The 22,883-nt window shown below is 40.5% G+C and overlaps 1 protein-coding gene across 1 annotated transcript in view; it reads right to left on the bottom strand.

The window, feature by feature from the left end:
* The window catches only part of atrn (attractin), a 446,230-nt gene that overhangs the window by 184,920 nt on the left and 238,427 nt on the right, over positions 1–22,883 (bottom strand). The window contains exon 25 of the mRNA XM_034159382.1: positions 8,095–8,156. Coding sequence (XP_034015273.1) covers positions 8,095–8,156 — 62 coding nt within the window. The remainder of the gene's footprint in view (positions 1–8,094; positions 8,157–22,883) is intronic.

The following is a 22,883-nucleotide window of genomic DNA, read 5'->3' on the forward strand; positions in this document are numbered from 1 at the left end:
CAGGTCAACATGCAGATGCACCTCAGATTTACTGTGGTGACCCCAAGTGAAACAAGGGAGAAACCGAAAGGGACATACTAAAGTCCAAAATCAATAATAATATAGCCTTTACTGTCATTGGGCACATTACATACATATATACAACAAAAATTTGTCCTCTACATTTAATTCATCCTAATTACCGTAAGACACAATCCAACCACTAGGAGCAGTGAGCAGCCACAGTCTGGCACACGGGACCAACTCCAGATATAGAGACGCTGCCTTGGTCAGGGGCAGAGAAAGGAGCAGATGCTAAAAAAAACATGTTTTTGATTGTGGGAGGAAACCCCACACAGACATGGGGAGAACATGCAAACTCCACACAGAAAGAGTGAGAAGCGATCCCACAACCTTCTTGCTGTGAGGCATTAGTGCTAACCACTAAGCCACTGTGCTGCTAATAATTCCAAATCAACTGCTGGTGTAAATGAGGTGGATATGTAGTACCACTTTCACTCAGCAGACTGTGCACTGCCTTACAGACCTAATCCCAGCATTACTTGATATCATCTCAGTCTCAAACAGACTTAATGGCAGGCCACTAGAGATTTCCCCAGAGATCAAGTCAAGCACTGATGATTATTTACTTAAAGGAGCACCAGCCAGAGAGGGCAGAAATTAAGGATGAAGGTGAGATAGTCCAAACTATACTTTTTTGGAATCTTTACAATCAGACAAATAATGTGGTATAATTTTCAATATGACTGGAGCATTTTTATATTTTGACGCATATGTAATTCTTCAACTGACCCCTACGTGGCTGCTTATTGAAAATTCAAGTGGCCTGTCAGTTTTTTTCAAAAGAGTAATATCTAAGGTGTACTTTTGCCAAATTTGGTGCTTGTATCAGCATTTGAAGGATTCCTCTGTAACTATTCTGTTATCTGTTGCACTATCAAGAATATGATTGGAACGAAGTCAAAGTATGCTCTCAAAATTAACACCGGTCTGCGCTGGTCTATGGTGCATATCACAGTTCGGATCAACTACGGTTTCTTTTCAACCAATCACTATGGCGATTAAATGGCAAAAAGGCTCTTTGCTCAATAATTAAAGCAGAAAAATTACAGGGATTAAAGTGAAGAACATACGCTCAGCAAAAATATAAACGCAACACTTTTGGTTTTGCTCCCATACGCCAGTCCAGAGCATCGCAAACATGCTCAATGGGTGACACGTCCGGTGAGTATGCCGGCCATGCAAGAACTGGGACATTTTCAGCTTCCAAGAACTGTGTACAGATCCTTGCAACATGGGGCTGTGCATTATCCTGCTGCAACATGAGGTGATGTTCTTGGATGTATGGCACAACAATGGGTCACAGGATCTCGTCACGGTATCTCTGTGCATTCAAAATGCCATCAATAAAATGCACCTGTGTTCTTCGTCCATAACAGACGCCTGCCCATACCATAACCCCACCGCCACCATGGGCCACTCGATCCACAACATTGACATCAGAAAACCGCTCACCCACACGATGCCACACACGCTGTCTGCCATATGCCCTGAACAGTGTGAACCAGGATTCATCCGTGAAGAGAACACCTCTCCAACGTGCCAAACACCAGCGAATGTGAGCATTTGCCCACTCAAGTCGGTTACGACGACGAACTGGAGTCAGGTCGAGACCCCGATGAGGACGACGACCATGCAGATGAGCTTCCCTGAGACAGTTTCTGAGAGTTTGTGCAGAAATTCTTTGGTTATGCAAACCGATTGTTTCAGCAGCTGTCCGAGTGGCTGGTCTCAGACGATCTTGGAGGTGAACATGCTGGATGTGGAAGTCCTGGGCTGGTGTGGTTACACGTGGTCTGCGGTTGTGAGGCTGGTTGGATGTACTGCCAAATTCTCTGAAACGCCTTTGGAGACGCCTTATGGTAGAGAAATGAACATTCAATACACGAGCAACAGCTCTGGTTGACATTCCTGCTGTCAGCATGCCAATTGCACGCTCCCTCAAATCTTGCGACATCTGTGGCATTGTGCTGTGTGATAAAACTGCACCTTTCAGAGTGGCCTTTTATTGTGGGCAGTCTAAGGCACACCTGTGCACTAATCATGGGGTCTAATCAGCATCTTGATATGGCACACCTGTGACGTGGGATGGATTATCTCAGTAAAGGAGAAGTGCTCACTATCACAGATTTAGACTGGTTTGTGAACAATATTTGAGGGAAATGGTGATATTGTGTATGTGGAAAACGTTTTAGATCTTTGAGTTCATCTCATACAAAATGGAAGCAAAACCAAAAGTGTTGCATTTATATTTTTGTTGAGTGTATGATGCAGTTTGAACTGACATTCTAAACGGGCTCTGTTGAGACAATCCAAACACTTGCATTCCTGTAGGCTGCAGGCTGGAACTTCAAGGAGACAGTGGCAGTGTGTGAAGGTCACCCAATGGCAGCTCAGCTGCCATCTATGTTTGAAGAGTTTCTCATACTGTGTGAGTGTGCAAATGGATATGCAGTCAAGAGATCTTGTGTGCCACATCTTCAAGGTAACTAAACCCAATAGGCTGAATGACGAAGTGTGTGGAGCTCGTGGGTGTATGGATGCAGTTAAAAAGAAGGACGAAGGGGCCTTTATTGTCACTGTACATACATATATACACACAACAAAATCTGTCCTCTGCATTTAACCCATACTAATTATCGTTAGACAATTCAACGACTAGGAGCAGTGGGCAGCCACAGTCCAGCACCAACTCCAGATGCAAAGACGCTGCCTTGGTCAGGGGCAGAGAATGGAGCAGACCCTAAATAAACATGTTTTTGATTGTAGGAGGAAACCAGACTGCACAGAGGAACCCCATGGAGATAACATGCAAATTCCACACAGAAAGGCAGGAAACGATTCCACGACCTTCTTGCTGTGAGGCATCAGTGCCAACCTCTAATCCACCATGCCACCCCCACTTAAAAATGCTCAATGAAACAGCTGGGCTCGACTAAAAGAATAAAATAATTACATTTTTGTCAGAGCATTAATGTATTTTAAAATTTGTATACACACCACAAGTGAGAAACTGCTTGAATGGTCCAAAAAGAATGAAGCCCTTGTTTTAATAAAGAAACAAGTTTTCAGAAAAAGTAAGTCAAGGTGAGCACCCTCTGAATTCATGCAAGAGTGTTCCATGATCAACTTTTATCCCAAACATCTTGGCTTTGCAACAAATTGGTGACAGGTAATCACGCAACAAAGGTCACTGAGTCAAACACCCATTGCATTTGCTCAAGCACTGCAGCAGCAGGAGCCAAGAAAAGCAAAGAATCTGGACAAGAATTGTACTGATTATTGAATTACCAATTGTTCTCAGAGTAAAAAAACAAACCAGGGGCCTCATGTACAAAGACTTGAGTGGATTTCCTACTAAAATATGGTGTACACCAAAACCCAGAAACTTGCGTACGCACAAAAAATTTAGACGTATCAAAGTGTGCATACGCATGGATCCAAGCACGTTCCTTTTGTACATCCCAATCAAAGTGAAACTGAGCACACATGCACCAAGCTCATCCCCTTCGCCATCCCTATTTAAATATGCAAATTCATGTAAATGGTCTTGGGAGCTGGGAATTTCCCTCTGTCAGATCAGTCAACATGAACCCAGAAAAGAATTTATACAGAGTGTGTGCTACAGATGACTGGACATGACGTGGAGACATGCAGATAGTTTATTTATTACCCTTGCAAATGGAATAAACATGAAACGGAAAAAATGTTAGTAGGAGCATGTGTGTGAGGCTGGTGTGAGCTCAGAGCAGCGCACACACACAGAAGTTAAAAGAAATTAGGTGCGCCGGCTGACTGTGTGACAATCACAACTTTACACACGTGTTTGTTGGTTGGCAGACGCTCTGACCAGTGAGGCCTACTGACTACCATATACACAGCGACTCCTGCTGGCCTCTGTCTCAAGAGTAAGGTGTCAGGAACAAATGAGTGAGGGCAATGCAACACTCATCATGGCTTAGCTGTGGAAACTTTTTTATTGCGTAACAATTGTGTAGAAAAACAAACACAAAGGTGGAGATGCTACAGACAGTGACAGAATGTAGGACCACCTTCAGTCTGATGTTGCGCTCGTCCGTCTCTCTCTGAGAAAAGAAAATTTAAGCCTCAATGATGGCAGCAGAGTGACTCATTTCTGTCATGCTCTCTCCCAGCCACCCACTCAAGTTTTGCCCTGAGCATCAAGCCTGCTCATACCCCATCTTTTAATGCCTTCTTTCTCATGAAATTACATCTCCCCTCTGTTCAAACAAACTGGCAGTGCAATATAAATTACTAATCATTTTGAATCCACAACCATGATAACACACTGTAAAGTGACAGGAGTCATCATCCCTAAATATGTTTTCAATTTTAATAATTCATCTCACCAACTATGACATTTTTCCCCTCTGTAATCAAGGCCATCTATGGCTGAATCACGTGCTCTAGTGTCTAAACTCCTCAGCCTTACAGAATGCTGCCCTCTTTCTACTACACGCACGTGTGGAAAGAATAAGCCATTTCTCATCAATGTGTTCCCACATTTCATGAAGATTAGCTCACGGCACGCTGTGCTTTTTCATTATTTTACACTTTGTGACATTTGATGGTGCACAACACTTCCAGTGTTCTGTCCTAAACAGAAGTGTGTCCCTGCCTAAAAAAATAAGTCACACAGCAACCATCCACACAGTGCTGGATGGACATGCCAGCTATCTTAATATGAACTTTCCAGCAGCAGAGGTATGTATGATTACTTTCAAATCTTACAGGAAGTAAAACTTTCTTGGACATCAGACTTCAGTGCTGAAATAAACATTTGAAGGTGAATTAAAGGACACAAGAGAATGGCATGGGGTTGGTGCTGTAGAAATACAATTTTTGTTTCTTTGGAAAAAACAGTAATAAAAAAAATGTCAATACCACAACCATAACTGGATTAAAAAAGTTTACCATTTACTTAAATCCATACTTCATTCCATGATTCATTACATCATCAAATATGGCCACCGGGTATTGCAAAGGCTTTGCGTCCATCTGTCTGTCTGTCTGTGCTCAGCATAAGTCCTGTCCTGTTACTGCCAGAGTCTTCAAATTTACAGGAAACATTCTGGGGCACAGACCTTTAGACAAGTTAAAAGATGGCTAACCTTGACCTAATTTAAGAGGTGTTTTAAGAGGTTAAATGTCGCATTCGGTTTCAATCTGTTCACTTCTGTGTTTAGCGAGTGTGGTAGCCAATCAGAGTAGAGCTGCACCATGACGTCAGTGGCTGGTATCTCCAAAATCACTTTGTTTTGTGTGTTCATATACACATTTCGCATACATTATGTGTAAAAGATGGCAAGAAATAAACACTTGCTGTTTTTGGAAACTAATAACACCTCTGAACTTATTTACAAGACATTTCACGGACGTTTGCATGATGACGTCACAAGCTGGTAGTTAGCTGCAAAACTCAGTTTTCTTTGTGTGTAAATATAACCTCTATGTCAGCAAGAGTGTCTTGGTTGCTTCCTTCACTTGTCTCCTTCTGGTACTTTCACTCAGTTTTTGAGAACTTACTACTTCAGACTGTGTTTCATAACTGGTGCTGTTAATGAAGTCCAAGACACAGTCATCAACTGAGAGACAAATGCAGTATGGATGATGCATCGATTTAGACTTCAGAATTAGCCACACCGTTGGCACCACTGCCATGACAAATGTGTTCCAATATACGATGTTAAAATGTTGCATTTTAAGTTAGTGTGGCTGCTGTAGAGCTTCTGACATCAAGTGCTTTCGACTTGTGCACTTATGAAATTTGTGATTTGGGTCACTATTACTTGAAAGGGAGGTTTCTGCAGCAGAACCAGAGTTTAAAACTGAAAACATGACAGCTTGAGAGACCGGGGGGAATATGAGAAAACATTTTCATGGCATTTCCAAAAATGCTTTGGTAATTTTAACTTTCTCCAAGCATTGTTTTTTCTTTCCAGGTTTTGATGCAAACATTCAATTTGCAACCTCTTTCTGAGACATTCACCAACATCTATGAGTGTCTGAACAAGGCATTTGTTTGTATTTGAGCAGAAAACACAGTTTATTCAGTTTTTGGAAGCTGTGAGTCACCAAAATGAGCCAAAGGCGAAACCGAGCTAAAATGCTGAACTTGTGGACAGCTGGAAGCAGATATGTGAATGCATCCGTTTGTGTTTAACGCTGATGTTTAATGCGTCTGCTTTGTGGCTGCAGAACGCTCGTGGCGGAATCTGTGCTGTGCTGCAGATAACGTGATGCCACCACCTTCATCTGTCCCCACTGGGAACATGGCACAGAGAGAAAGCGAGCGAGGGAGAGAAACCAAGAGCGAGATTAAGGAACAGAGAAGTCACAGTGACGAAGAGCAAACAATTTTCATGTTAATTAGCATCCCTGTCTTCCCCCCACTGCACAAACAATGTGGTGCCCAGAAAACCAGAAATGAGCAGGGACAAGGTTGCCAGCTAGCTAACATTACATCTCTTCTCATCTGCGCTGAATCAGTAGCAAGAAGCACACACATCAAAAAAAGACTGAGCTGTGGGATTAACAGCAAGTCAGAGGGAGCGGTGGGAGGATGGAAAGGAAAAAAGATGGAGTAATAGCACAAAAAAGGAGAGAAGGGAAAAGATGGTAAAAAAGATGGGGGTAGGAGGGGTGAGGATGAAAAGAAAAGAGGAAAGAATGAAGCAGGGCAGTCATCTTTATCAACTGCTATGATGCCCACTTCATGGACAAAATGCCGAAATGCAAACACTGAAATGCTGATGCACGTGTATAATCATACGAGCATCGTGAACGAGGAGCGGTGTCTGCATGTGAGGCGAGGGCATGCTGGAAAAATACACGTGCTCCTGCAGCCTTTAATGCAGAATATATCTCCACACAGACGCCTCAGTGAGGAAAGTGATTTATTCAGTTGATGCCAAAATGTCCTGCTACTGAACAATGAAGGGTAAGAGAAGCCCTCAAATCACCAACATCAAATCTCACCGCCTGTACTTGGGTCCTCGATCAATAAAAGCAGCGCGCTCTGGAACAGGACATTGTGAGGGGCGCGCACACACACACACACAAGTAAACAAATTCTTGTTTGGCTTACAGGCACACACACAGGACACTCGATAGGAATACATACACAAACGTGCATTCAAGCATGGATGGAAAACAGTGTTCTCGCCAATTTTTTGGTACTTCGCGGCTTTAGATCAATAAGACATTATAGCAGTTCCTGCAGAAGTGAAATACAGCTCACCAAGTGCACGTGTTCCAACCCTGCTGGCAAAACAAGTGCATTTGTCATTACAAAGCAGCATGATGGACCGCAAAACACCATTTTAAAAGCACAAAACGCCAACACCCCCACCCTTAGGTCCCGTGGAGATACAGTCTTTTGTTTTTTCTGGGTACGAGGGTCTTTTTATCAATTCCTCTAACCAAGTCTACACAGCCACATGCAGCTGTGTCCAGAATCAAGGCTGCACTCAGCCTCTTTTTTTAGTTGCAAACCTTTTTTCTTCTATTTTTTTTTTTTTCTTTTAGAACAGCTGCCCAGATGCTTTAAGTTGAACATTCGACCAGAAGTCAGCACAGTAAGCAAACAATAAAAGAAAATGAATGCCTGAAACAAAAACACGTGTGGCACAGATATCTTCTGCCTCATTCCCATTTTCTTAATGCCCACTGAAACAGGGAGCTGTGTTATAGACTCCCATCCTTACTTGAGTAGACTGTTAAAAAAAAAAAAAAAGTGACTGCTTGTGCATATGCAGTATGATATGAGTCAACTTGTGTATGTATAGTGGGAGCTGCCTGTGTGCATTTGGCTCACCTACAAACCAGTGAACTATGGAGGGTTTTTCATACAGATGGCTAAGTCACACACACACACTACAATGGTTCTGGTCATCCGTCACCACTGTTCAAAGTATCACTCACACACACACACACACACACACACACACACACACACACACACACACACACACACACACACTGAAGGCAAGTCACAACATGCACGTTACTCACCTGAAAAACGTGACAAAGAACTGCACCAGATCCATGAAGTTACTGTGCTGGGAAAAAGCGATCTGCAAAACAAGTACAACACACAGTCAGAAATTTACGTTGACAAAAGTAATATTTTCTTTTTTAAAAAGCAGGGGTGGGGGTTAGAATAGCAAGAGAGAGAGAGATAGAGAAAGACCAGGTTTATGAAAATCCTAAGAAGGCAAGAATCAGGTCACACTATCTTAGATGGGCTACCAGATCCACAACAGTGCAGGAGACATCCATATCAGCAAACATCAAGTGGATGCACACCATGAGTCTATCTGATATAATCTGCACATATTTTTTTTTAATCATTATACCTCTTTAAAAGCAGTTAATGGACCACAAGTCAAACAAATGGCTCAGTTTGTCTCCTTACAGGTTGTGTTTGCTGTTCCTGCTCTGTGTGTCAGATTATACTTCCATCAGAACAACCGTGCCAGCAAACAAGCTGCTCACTTGCCCACGGTGCACATAAAACCTCATTTTTGAGTATGTGGGCAGAAATAGTCACTGTGTCATCACCACAAGAAGAACTGTGTCAATGACATCCGGTCTTAATCAAGTTCGCCAGAGTAACATCAACATCAGCCTTAATGCCCCCCCCACCTGCAGCTCCCCCAGGACTCAGCCCTCAATCCTCTACCCCCCAAGGAAGCACATTCCTTGCAACAACACTGCCCCTCTCTGGTAACAATGGAGAACTGCTGCTGCTGCCATCAGAAATTCTCCTCACACACAGTACAACGGTTCTCCGAGGTGACACCTTGGATCAGAACTCATCACTGCTGCTACTTATCATTCCTCAGCAAAGGAGGGATTTGCATACAAATCCACAGGGAGAGAAAAAGAATCGGGGTGTAAAAAAAGACAAAAACTGGAAAGACCAACTATATGCAACTATATCCAGATTAACCTCTGAATACTTATGTGATTAACGTTTCCAATACTCGATGGGAGAAAATGTATGTGAAGGAGCAGTGAGGAGAACAAGAACAAAATGGAGTTAAAGGCAGCTGTGTCTGTGTGGGTCGACAGGGGCGTGTTTTTGTGAGGCTCTGGGTCTCATTTACTTGTGTAGTCAGCACCATCTGGCTCACTAATGCGTTCCTCTTGATTACTGTTGAGCGCTGAATCCTCAATGTGATCATTTTCCTTCACACTGTTGAACACAGAAGAGTAGCTCAAGGTTCCAAAACACCCGCAGAAAAATTTTCAAAAATATGTCAGAGTCTAGGCTCTGTGGAGGCAACGATACTGAGGCGGGAGGGAGATCAAGTCACAGCGGATGGAGCACAGCTTCACAATCATGACACCAGCAGTTCAGATACACTTAATGTTGAATTCCTCATCAGACAGGAAAAATTAGTAAAGGTGCCTTTGACCAATGTCATGATTATTGAAGTTCCTCTCAAAGTGCAGGTGAGCGCTTCACATGGCAGCACCTTGACATCGGTTTACAAGTGTGCCTGCATGGGTGAAGGTGAAGCACTTTTAATGCCTGCAACAGATGGCAAACTGCTACTGGATATACTGTACTAGCCCGGATCTAAGACAGGTTTGATTACAAGACAAGCCAAACGTTCAAGACATTTTCAAGACATTTTTTAGCTCCTCAGATCATGTCAATCAGTCATTTCTCTACTGGCAGAACTTCCTGCACTTGTGCTGCATGTTTGGACACTAACAATTTGCCGTTGGTAACAAGGGGCTGCTGCAGAGTTCTGGGGATGATAAAGGTGGAAGTAAACAGCACACGTCAATGTATGATTCTGCTGCTCTCTTTATGAAGATGAAATCTCTCCTGGTGTAGTTTGAGCAGTGTCAATGTGTGGGTTCATTGTCATGCCAGCAGCAACACCTTAATACAGTAAATGCAGTCTGTTCAGGGTTGTGTATACATGGATTACTGTGCGTGCGTGCATGCATGCGTGTGTGTGTGTGCGTGCGTGCACTTTATAAACCAGCCTGTTACAAAGCAAGGCGGACTAAGCAGTTTGATACCAATTTGGTACATTTTTGGATTGTGGGCAACTGTAGTAGAACACCCGACCAATAGAACAGCCCTGTAGGTAAACTCCACTGACATGATGTTGATGGATGAGATGTTTCCTTTGCTTTGGACAATACTTCATGCTGATCGCCCTTATCGCAGACTAGGGGAAACGCTGAAATACATTCACTTTACAATCATATAAAAAATATAAAACATCAACAAGTCCATTAAATTAAGAATACTGAAACAGTAAATATTAAATTTACTTGATATTAAAGACATTTGATTTTCAGACTTTTTGATTCCCATAATTTCCTGACTGATAAATCCTTTCAGCACCGACTTTGATAAAACACTGATCAATCATTTCAGTGCTAATACATAACAACAACACCACCACCACCACCATAGGTGAGATAAAAAAAGGCAGAATGTTGGTCCTCAAATATTTAAAATTTTCTTTATTCGGTTTTGATATTATCAATTGAAAATATCCCACAGCTCCCTCAGCTCTACTTTCTCACAGCCTCTTCTAATGCTGTCCAATTCCCCAGTTGTCATCAAAACTAATGTAATTTTAACAAGGCACGCTTGCATGCGGAGAATACTCTGCCAGTAATTTGTACCTTGGCTAAAATGAAGGATCAGACCATAATACACAATTATGTCTTTTGGCCAACTGCCATATCAGATCATGTAGCAATTCCACAAAACCATTTTACACACTATCCCTTATTAATACAAGTAATACAAGACACTTAATCTGCAACGTCTGTCCAGCCAGCTGGAAATGAGTAGTAGCCTTGGCTGGGGAAGTAACGTAATCAGTCTGGTGTGCCATCCAGGAAGAGTCAGACTCTCATCTGCTTCATGCTATGGAATTCAGATATTAGCATATGTACCAATGGGCCTCAGGACCTATATAGGACTTATTTCAATCATTAATAATAAAAAAGTTTAACACAGTAAGGCCCTCAAAAAGCATAGGACCTGTTGACAATTGGAGACGTTTTGATCCACCTTCAGAGGACCCCATGGGTGGGGTAAACCCTACTTAAGAACAAGTACTTATGAATAACTAATAACACACTATCAACATATAGTGAAGGGAAAGGAGCTCAGAAACAAACATTGCGCCAAACATAGTGGAGAGTAAAGGTGCTCTGACACGAGCATGACTTTGATTCACGCACTTGCACAACCTGTGTTGTGCAGGATAGTAAACTTGTCTTTAACTGGTGCAGACTGAACGTGAGAGGGGCGCCGGCGCGTGCAATTGTGCAAAGAGAATTGTGAAATGTTAAAAAAATCCTTCATGCATAAATGTCGTGCTACATGGTGCAATTTAATCTCCAGCATGACATGTAGCTCATCAAGAGGAATAAAGAAGACGTGAACAGAGCGAGTGGTTGCGTCAGCGGATCGCATCAGGCTCATTCCATGTCAATTCAACAAATATTTGAGGGGCTTCACATACTTTGTCTCAGATTTTCTTTAAATTTTAATCAAATATTCCCAGACTATTCAGAACAACAAATCTGAAGTTTGAGGTCTGTAGACCAAGTAGTTTCTGAGATATGGCCAATTTAGTGTGCATGGGGTCTGCAGTTTATTAGGCAAGAATTATGGCCGTCATTTCAGGAGCAATGTTCAAGGTAGAATATCTCAACAAATAATGGACTTAGAGGCCTGAAAGTTTCTGTGGCAGTTGTCATGGACACCCAGACTTGGACTATAGTCAAACAACAGACATTGACACTAAACTGTGAAGTTTACGTAGGCTCAAACTATGGAAAATATTACATTGACTATTGTGAGCATCCATGTTTGAGACACTGAAGCATACCATCACACTCAAAGAAGCCTTTCCATTTCTTGGCTCCTTAATGCCAACTATACTGGCTATGACATATGTAAATTTGGTATATCTGTGGTAAACAGTTATTGTGGGATAAACCTCTGAAATCTGAAAAAAGCATTTTGTGGTCGAATTTTATTAGACGAAAAGCTCATGTGGGCAGCAAATAAAACTCTTCAAACTGATTCCATTTTGAAGGTATTGATATCTACTTTATGTGTTATAAATATGGCCTTCTTTATGAAACTCCTTCCTGGTTAATTTAAGCATCCAATTATGGCTAATTTGTGCACTCGCAAAAGTATTTCTAGTGCTGAAATGACAATTTCATTTTAATTGTGTGCAAACACTGCATTCATATGATTCATGGCACACTCTAGAATGCTATAGATCTGCCAGGGGGATTCCCCCATGGTTTCCACTCTCTCAGAGTTCTCGATATGAGCACACGCTGTGAACAGGGCGCACCGTCAGAACAGTCCAGGGTGTAATTAAGGCAGCGCCACAGTTTTGTTGGTTTTCTTTAAAAGTGTTGCTTCATTCTGTGCTCAGCGCGCGCGCTCTCCATGCACTGACTGAAGCCGCTCATACCCCCCCTCACAGCCAGCCGACTCACACACACACATACACAGACGGCTGCAGCAATCAAACACAGTCCTAATTTTAGACGGCTTTTAAGCAAAGCTACCCGCTATTTTTTTGGCATCTTTTTCGAAAACTGACTGCCCAGCTGACGGCAGGACGGCTCGCTGCCTAAAACCTTCATTTAAACATACATCTCATCTAACAACAAAATCCAACATATTAATTTGCTGCAAAGTTTACCATTTGTTTATAAACTCTTCAGTGAGCGATGAGTATGTTGGCCTCCTGAGAATGTGGATAAAATTACACCTGCAAAGAAAAACTACAGAAGATTGAAACCTGTGAGCAGTTTAGTTCCTTTTAAAATTGGATGCAATGATCCAAATTCCTTGTGGCATGGCATGTAAAAATCTGCTACTCTTTATGACAATCGCCAAACATAGCCATCAACTTCAAATGAAGACAGCCGCATAATGCTCATCTCCACGGCATTCAAGAACAAAGCTACCTCAACATAAGAAAACCAAGGAATCTCATATGTATAAACTTCAATTCATCATTACATTAAAGCTACAAATTAGTGACAATAACTTCCAACACTGCTCTGGGTTATTTCAAAACCCGTTTCCAGCACTGTTCCAGAGTCCATGTCAACAGGAAGATGCTACAAGCTGTGCTAAATGGGACCTCAAGAATCATTTACTGAAAATAAAGTGTGAAGGACCTAAATGACATGGTGAGATGCTAATGAGCTTCGCTTGTTCATGTCCACGACATACACATATTATCTTTTAGGGGTGATTCTTAGACTACGGGCATTTATTATGTCCTTTGATCATATTGTATGAAAAACAGAAAAAAGGGTAAATTTCACACTTTTATAGTTATCTTTACAATGAAAGTGTGCTAAGAAATTTGTTCTAGTAGTCTATGATGACTTTTTCACCTTTTTTCAGCATCATTATATGTAAATATTGCTGTTTTGTGCTTGTCCCACACCCAGACTTTTGATCTTCAATGATAAAAATGAATGGTAAAGAAATGTTTTTTCTAATGTTTTAAAATATCTCTGAATAAAATATCAGTAAAATAATCAAAACATAATTGGGGTATTCAATGTCATACAACTGTTGTGATTTTTTTTTAACAAAATGTAGTTGTCCCACACTATTGCCGTAATTTCCACCACAACAATGTCCCTTTAAACAGTTTGTATGAAAGATTGTTTGGGTAGTTCCTATGGAGATAAACAGTGACATCAGAGCACATGTATATAGCGTCAAATCACAACAAACAGTTGCCCCAAGGTGCTTTATATTGTAAGGCAATGGTGTGGTGGAAATTACATTTACAAGGCCAATAGTGCCCGTAGTTAAAGAATCACCCTTAGATTACTGGAAACACATTATGGGCAAAAAATGTCGATGAAGGTTCTCAGTCATTAAGGATACACATGCTCAAGAAAAACTGGATTTTGTTAGACCTTTTACAATGGAAGAAGTCACATCTTGAAGACTAAGAAGTTGTCCAGTTGCTATTTTATATGGAAAAACATTCTAACAAGAAGGCACTTTAAGAAAATAAAGTGAGCCATTGTAACAGACTGCGGATGCAACGTCTGACTGCTCTGTGGACAATGTACAAGTGCAGAAGCAAACATTCCTGTGAACGAAATACACGTTGAAACAGCTTCTATGTGAAAGCAAATGGGGAACCTTGAGGTGGTGCTGCACCATGAGACAGCGGCGTATTGTTGCATGCTGAAGCTGTAGGAGTGCTTCACCCGCACATAAGACACCCTCAGTGCAACGTGTTTTCAACTTAACATTCCTCTGTGCCTTTGCTCTTTCCGAGCGGATGCTTAAAAAACACTTTTTGAACAGATTTATTTCTGCCTGCCAACACCAGCGGACGAACCGCCTACGATTTGACACACGTCCCAAAGCCACAGTGCAGTAGAGCACTGAAGACAGGAAAAAGGAAAAATCCAAGGACTGTTATTTGGAAAAAATGCAAAGAAATGATTGTGAGGTAGGTTGTGGTGACAGGTAAAGAGAAACAAGTGGAAAATGTTACCTCGCTGATGAAAGAAAAACTCTATATCCTTAAAAATTTACTCGCTACCAGACATGCAAACTTTAGTCTCAAGGGCAGGGGTGAGCTATAAGATACGAGCCAGTAAGAGAGAAATTGGACAAGATGAGGGTGAGACGGGGGAAGGGGTGCCTTACTCAGCTCAATTCTTTGCTGCGTTGTAGAGCTGAGCCTCCTGAAGGTGGCTGGAAGGAACTGGAGCCCTTGAAGCTGAGAAAATAAAAACCCTCACAAGGCAGGGCATGGAAGAAGGAGACAGGCGAGAGGTTGGACTTTCTTCCCATTTCGGAGGAGGGCAGTGGGAAGGAACCAGTCACATCCCTTCCAAAATTGCTCAGCCAGCACTGAGTGGAACAGAACAGAAGGCTCAGAACTCACAAGAAGCCAGGCCCAGAGTGACTCAGTCTCCAAAAACAGCATCAGCCAATCCTGACACTGTGTTCACACAGACACACCAGCCCAATATCACACATCATAACATGCACACAGTTCGCATGGCTGCAAGCGCGCACAACTCTAGAAACCGGCTTCCAAATAATAATCTAAAGTGAATGAACTCACGAAGCCCCTTCCCAAAATATCTGTTTGCACTTGATCATTTATGATGCAGTGTCTAAATATACATATATAAAAAAATATTACACATAAAAAAAAAAAAAAAAATCCCCCACCAAGGGATCTCAGAGTGAATTACAGTGCTCATACCACAGGCACATGCTACAAATGAAAGCCGAGTTGCCCTCAAAGAACAACACATTAATGGTGACTTTAATTGATGTCTACGTCCTTTTCAGCAGTGCAAATTAACTGCTAGCAAAGAGTAACATTAGCATACATTTGTTGGCATCATATCTAATTTAATGGTGGTGCACTGGTGAAAACGGCTGGCTGGAATGCCATATCTTCACTGATTAATGGTACACAGAGCACAGATCTCTTTCTCTGATTTACAATGTAATAATTTTTCCTCAAAGAGTCTCGTTTATTAGAATTCCTAAAAAGCCAAAATGTCAATACAATAATCTCAAGTAAATGAGAATCCAGTAAACGTTTGGTTGTTAGTCTCCAAAAGCAACATATCCAATGGGATAATGACATTTTCTCAAATTCTAAATGGAGCCGTAGTTAGAGCGAGAAGAAACAAATGCAACCTTAACACATCTAATTAAGTGTTTTTCATTCCAGTACTTTCAGATGGGACTACATAGTGTGTAATCAGCTCTAGGATACTACTGAATACTACAAAGACACGTCATTCATGTAACTTAATTTATAATCTGTTTAGTGGATGTGTTAGCTAGCTTAGCATGTGGCTATACTGGACATTAGCCTTTAGTGTTTTGGTGAGCAAACAATGTATTGTACGACCATGTGTTCATGTAAAATCAAGCTGCTACCCAGTTAAGAGATTTGACCAACTAGACTAACTTTAGAATGGAGTCGCAACATTACATATTTGTGTAAGATCAGTTCCACACTGACAGTTACTGCAAGTCTATGAAGTGACTGGAGCATTAATCAAACAAACACGAATTAGTGTAAAAAATTTGAAAAACACTGAAACAAACAAACAGAGTCGGGTTTGCACTCTTCCCTATAAAAAACAGTGGCTTTAGTGGCCACCAGGACCTTGCAAATAACAAAGCTTCACTAGCAACTTGACAGACCTGTATATATTTATTTTATGCTACAATATTTTATGTAAAGCCTGGGTCACATGACAGGATTTTAAAATTATCTTTAGGTTTCCACCAGACTTTCTGGTAAGTCAGAACAGCTGTTTTGATTTTATTTTCCACTCCGTATGTCTGTCACCTCACTTTCTGATTGGCTGCACGTCACATTCAGCAGGCTGCGTGCTTGTTTGTGGTCGGAGGACACAACACGCTGCGATATCGGGCCAAAAAATACAACATGTTGAATATCCCCGATTTGCGATCTGAGTGCTCCTGACGTCCTTCCGAGCAGATGAGAGCACTCTTAACACACCACACATGGCAAGAATATCTGATATGATTATCTTTAGCGTCATCACGATTGGCGGGGCGTCCTTAAGATTGTCGGAAGGGAAAGATCGGGTCCGGTATTGGCCTAATTATCCTGCCGTGTGAACCAGGCCTTAGACTAGCAGCCTGTCCAGGGTGTACCCTGCCTCTCACCCAGTTACTACTAGAATAGGATCTGCCCCACTTGACTGTTAACTGGAATAAACAGGTACAGAAGATTGATGGATGGACGGATAAATATGGGCTTTTGATCAAATCCCTAGCTACATTGGTGGCAGAGATATTATGGCAAACAGATTTTTGGACTATGGTCTGCTCGACTTTGACCTTTCCAGCCCTAGTAACCCTCAGGTGGAATAAGCAGGTTCAGACTTGGACGTCTCTTTGCAATCCAAATATGAGAAAACACACTAAATGATCAAACACTTCTATCATTTTCATTCTTCTTTTTGAGTCTTTCAGTGTTAAAAAAAGCTTTTTAACCTACCATTCCTGGTTCCCAAGACCAGGCACCTAAGTGGCTCTACTCTACTCTTTTCTACTCTCCTATTTTACTCTTCCTTTTTAGATATACCTTTGTATACTGGCATAGTTCCACCTTAGATTTGGAATATAATATAAGATATACCTTACTGAATTTTCATGAAAGAATAGACAGATGACACACTGTATGATAGATGGACACATGGCAAGAGAGATGTACAGATAACAGGTACGCTGTGGTATAAGGCCCTTTGGGGGTGTCTGTACAAGTGTTTGTAGTTGTGACTGTAATATTGTCAATATTTAACATCCTTCTGCTTTTCAAATTTCAATTTCATGTTATTACAACATAAATTAGCTCTTGAAAGAAACAAGACTGATGTTTGCTTTAAACTCGGTTTCTAACAATCCTCATAGCAGATAACAACACACAACTGTCATCACACTAACAGCTTTTATTTCACAGGATTTTAGGTTTTTTTTTTAAATCATTTCAGGAATGTCCCATTTGTGATTTAGCTGGTTGACTTTTACTGTGCCACAAATATAGCAATTACAAGCAGCACTGCTTTAACACTCCTTTGTCAACATACAGCCAGAGCACTGTTGAGGGACACAGTTTGCTCTCCTCCAGCCGTCCACATGGCAGCGGTTCATGGAGTGCGGCAGTCCTTGTATGAGCTTGGCTGCAAAAACAGACAGCAGCAGTGACCAGTGAAGCACACACTGAGTCCTATTCACCATCACTGCCAACCTCACAGAATGCATACTCCACACCGAGTGCAGGAAAACCGGAGCGCCCCCCCCCCAGCCGCAAACGGCCACATTTGATTGCATAAGCCAATAATTATATTTTGCCTTTTTGGACCCAACAAAAAAAAAAGATCAAATTTTTCTAACACACATATCCCCAAGTGTACATTTTCAACATATCTGTGCACATGAAAGCACACTACAAGATCTGTCATGAGACATTTTCCAGATGCTTATATTCTAATGCAAGGACACGTGGATTTTAGCATATCAGATGCTATTGCATACTGAAGCTTGAAATGTGTCATAATCATGATAATGAATTTCACCCACAAGTACATGTGTAAAAATCATTTCAGTACAGCTTATCCTGCTGTGGTTTGTCATGGGTAAATTCAGCTTGTTAACCGCATTAAGTCATGCTACTATCTGAAATTTCAGCACCCACAATAAGATTAAAAGCTACTAAAGGAAAACCTCCAAGTTGACAGCGCTTACTTTCAGCCATTTCAAACTTTTGTACAAGAGCACTGTTTTTCACGCTTTGCTCATTTGACAGCTTTGTCTTGCTTTCATACTTACTCAAACGTTTCCAGGTGTTGACATTATAAGTATTTGTACGTCCTCATGCTGCCAAAACACAAAGGCTCTTGTTCGGAGATTTAAAGTGTCATTATATCTGACAAATCACCTTTTGTCCCACGTGCAAGAACACAGATGGTGTACGTTGAACCCTGAATGTCACAGCTTATAAAGCATTTCTCTATCAATATTTTATTTTGGGCAGTTTAGGTAGGAATGATGCAGTTAATTCGACTGTAGTATTTTTTTAATCTAAATAAATCATAGGTGTATCATTCAGCTCAAGACTGTATCTTATAAACAATGACAAATATGCATAAGAATATTTATTTTCTTCATAATTTCATTATGAGGCAAGTTAAATGCACTAGTTTCCACAGACCAGTTCTTCATAATTAACTGATCTATGTGTGCATTTAGAATATTTAGAATAAAAAGCATATATGTGGGAAAATGGAACCATTCTATATGCAGTGTTCAATTCAATTAATCTATATTATAATAGTGGCCTCTGTGCGTGTGTATGGCTTTGATCACATAGAAACTGGGGAGAGCTGACATTTCCTATTTCGTATGCTTATGTATTTTGGATCTAGCGTGAACATGGCAAAAAAAAAAGTAAATAGGACTAATAGTTTTGGAAAAATTAGCGATTGTTGCTGTTACCATGAGTGAAAACTATACTGCATTTGATGTCTTCTGCAACCATCTCAGTTTATGCATGTGTAAAAATAGAAGCACCTGCTTGCGGCAGAATGCAGAAAAGACAAAAAAGCTGTGCGTGCGTATAACTTCGGTCATAGACAGTCTGGGGAGAGCTGAGATTTGCCATTTGGTATGCTTATGTATTTTGAATCTCAAATGAACATTGGCAAAAAAGGAAAGTAGATAGGACTAATAGTTTTGGAGAAATTAGCGATTGTTGCTGTTACCATGAGTGAAAACTGTACTGCATTTGATGTCTTCTACAACCATCTCAGTTTATGCATGTGTAAAAATAGAAGCACCTGCTTGCAGCAGAATGCAGAAAAGACAAAAAAGCTATGCATGCGTGTGTATAACTTCGGTCATAGACAGTCTGGGGAGAGTTGAGATTTGCCGTTTGATATGCTTATGTATTTTGGGTCGAGGATGAACGCCGCGAAAACAGAACGTTGATAATACTAACATTTTTTGAGAAGCTACAGATAATAGCTAACAACACTTAACAATGGACATTTCTAACTACATTTTGGACTCGCACACCATTCTAGCAAGACGCAGTAAATCATATTAATATTTAAAGTGTGAGTTTGTGCATCCATGATTTTATTTAGTAAGTTCAATGTACATAATATATTTGTAATATAATATAATTGTAATTATGTTAAAAATACATGGATGACAAGAAAGTGAAAATTCCCATTTTCATTGTGGTGCATTTAAAAATTAAATGTTAAAATCAAATCAAATCAATTTTATTTATATAGCGCCAAATCACAACAAACAGTTGCCCCAAGGCGCTTTATATTGTAAGGCAAAGCCATACAATAATTACGGAAAAACCCCAACGGTCAAAACGACCCCCTGTGAGCAAGCACTTGGCGACAGTGGGAAGGAAAACTCCCTTTTAACAGGAAGAAACCTCCAGCAGAACCAGGCTCAGGGAGGTGCAGTCCTCTGCTGGGACTGGTTGGGGCTGAGGGGAGAGAATCAGGAAAAAGACATGCTGTGGAGGGCAGCAGAGATCAATCACTAATGATTAAATGCAGAGTGGTGCATACAGAGCAAAAAGAGAAAGAAACACTCCAGCAGTCTGTCTATAGCAGCATAACTAAGGGATGGTTCAGGGTCACCTGATCCAGCCCTAACTATAAGCTTTAGCAAAAAGGAAAGTTTTAAGCCTAATCTTAAAAGTAGAGAGGGTGTCTGTCTCCCTGATCCGAATTGGGAGCTGGTTCCAAAGGAGAGGAGCCTGAAAGCTGAAGGCTCTGCCTTCCATTCTACTCTTACAAACCCTAGGTACTACAAGTAAGCCTGCAGTCTGAGAGCGAAGCTCTCTTCAGCAGGTTTTATTTTCTTGTTGACTCATGAGACTTCAGTTCCAGGACAGCTTCAAGATTTTACTGGCAAATATTTTGTCTTTGTTTTCAGTCAGTCTCTTTCATCACACATGAAAACCTAATTTGGAAGTGCATAATAATAATAATAATAATAATAAAATAAAAGCTAATGTTTAGATCCGTTTTAAGGACTCAGTCATGAGGTTGCTGGACAGTGATGTTTGACATTTTGTCCATGTGGTGCATTTCTCTGCATGATCCAGCACTCGGGTGCAACAGTGGCAAGGAGAACAGCGAGATGACAGGTATCACCTGGGTTCTGCAGAGAGATGACTGTTTTTGAGACGTAGCGATGGACCAATTCTGCACATTGGTGGTTGCAGTCCAGTATGCAAGGCGGTTCTATAGTATAATTAATGTAACAATATGCAGAACCAGTGTATACAGGAAACAGGTCAGGTCATTCTCAGCTAAATGGTGTTAATTTACAAAAGTTAGTGTGACAAAATTATACCCTAACCTTCACAGAAAACGTTCATTTAAATGAACTGATCCTTCTACAGGTTCACCTATGGAAACCTTCTTATGACTTTTACTTCCTCTAGATAGTCAAGTTTGATGCTATGTTACAACACATGCAGTGTGATGCTTTTTTTTTTTACTTCTCTCTAATGGATTTGCAGTGCAGCTGAACAATCACCATGAAACTTCATATTTCACCACTGATATCCACTGATTTACAAGAAGAACAGTCTGCAGCTGAGTTGGTGAGGGGAGGTGATGGTCTAGTGGTTAAGTGTTGGGCTTGAGACCAGAGGATCCTCGGTTCAAATCCCAGCGATGTAACACAGTGGTAAACATACCACTGTCCCAGCTTTTTTGAAACGTGTTGCAGGGATCCATTTCAAAATGAGCAAATATTTGCACAAAACAATAAAGTTTACCAGTTTGAACATTAAATATCTTGTCTTTGTGGTGTATTTAGTTGAATATAAGTTGAAGAGGATTTGCAAATCATTGTATTCTGTTTTTATTTACATTTTACACAACGTCCCAACTTCATTGGAATTGGGGTTGTATATGTGGAATTCCATATTTTCATTTTGGACATTACTGTATTATAGACTGACCACTGGTATTTACATACATTACACAACTTTTTCAACATGAAGACTCTGGTAAACCTTTTTCTAGCACCATTTCTAACATCAAAACAGTTCATACACATGAATACATTTATTTTCAATAAAGGTCTGAAGATTTTACAAAAATTGATTTAGAGCAAAATTATTTTTTGTATACAGTGTTCTAGACATATGTGTCACATTCTACAAGCTGAGATTACTCTTAACAGTTTCATATTCAACACATGGACATTATACCTCCAACATTTGGTAAATGTAGAGTGATAGACAATGTACTCAAAAAAAAAAAAAAAATGAAACTACATCTTTTCATATTGTCCTTTGTTTTTTAATGAGCTACAACTTTCTTCATATGTTACACTACTTAAGCCAAATACTCTGGTGAACCCAGTTAAATCACTAAACCAGTTTGTCCACATGAATTAAGGTGTTTTCAATAAAGATTTGAAGAGTTTTTGAATGGCAACACATGGGCGCTATGCTAAAATAAATAATTAAATATGTTTAAAAAAACTTTAAAAGGGGAATTCTTGAAAGCATGGAACAATCGTGAAAATACCTTAAAACCTAGAGGGATAAAGGACAGGTTCACTTTTAACAACCGTTAAAAACACTGTTGGCAATTAATCCCCCAAGTTGTCTGGCCACCTTTGATAAATGCATCAAATGAGAGAAACCCAGTTCCAGGAGGAGGAAAAAAAAAAAAAAATTACTGAAAAGGGGAAAATGGTGTGTAAAGGGCACTTGTATTAAAATCTTAAATGGCTGAAAACAGCATTTTTTTACAAACCTTGAAACTGTATAGTGTAATTAAAAAAACAATTGTGCTTTTTCTGATTTACAACATATATTCCTAATGATATTATCAAATTAATGCACTACATGTGTGCAAATTGAACTGCCCAGAGTTACAAGGTTGATATAAACTGAGCCAACATATTTCTTCGTGATTTGTACCACTAGCATACTGATAAGGAAAAATACAGGTCAAGGCTTTATTTCTTTGGCACTTTGAGCATACAGTGGCATTTACTGACTCCTGCGTTAGCTGCCATTTTGAATCTCATTAACTAACATTCTTAAATAATTTTTCAAAACAGGATAGTCTCATAAATGCTGCAGTCACTGAAGGCAAGTAAAGCCCTCAAGAGGCTTGATTGCCAACAATGTTTTAATAATAACTAAGGTTGTAACCCTAACCCATCATGATGCACCATATCA

Source organism: Thalassophryne amazonica, chromosome 19 (genome assembly GCF_902500255.1).
Source record: "Thalassophryne amazonica chromosome 19, fThaAma1.1, whole genome shotgun sequence".
NCBI classification, from domain to species: Eukaryota; Metazoa; Chordata; class Actinopteri; order Batrachoidiformes; family Batrachoididae; genus Thalassophryne; species Thalassophryne amazonica.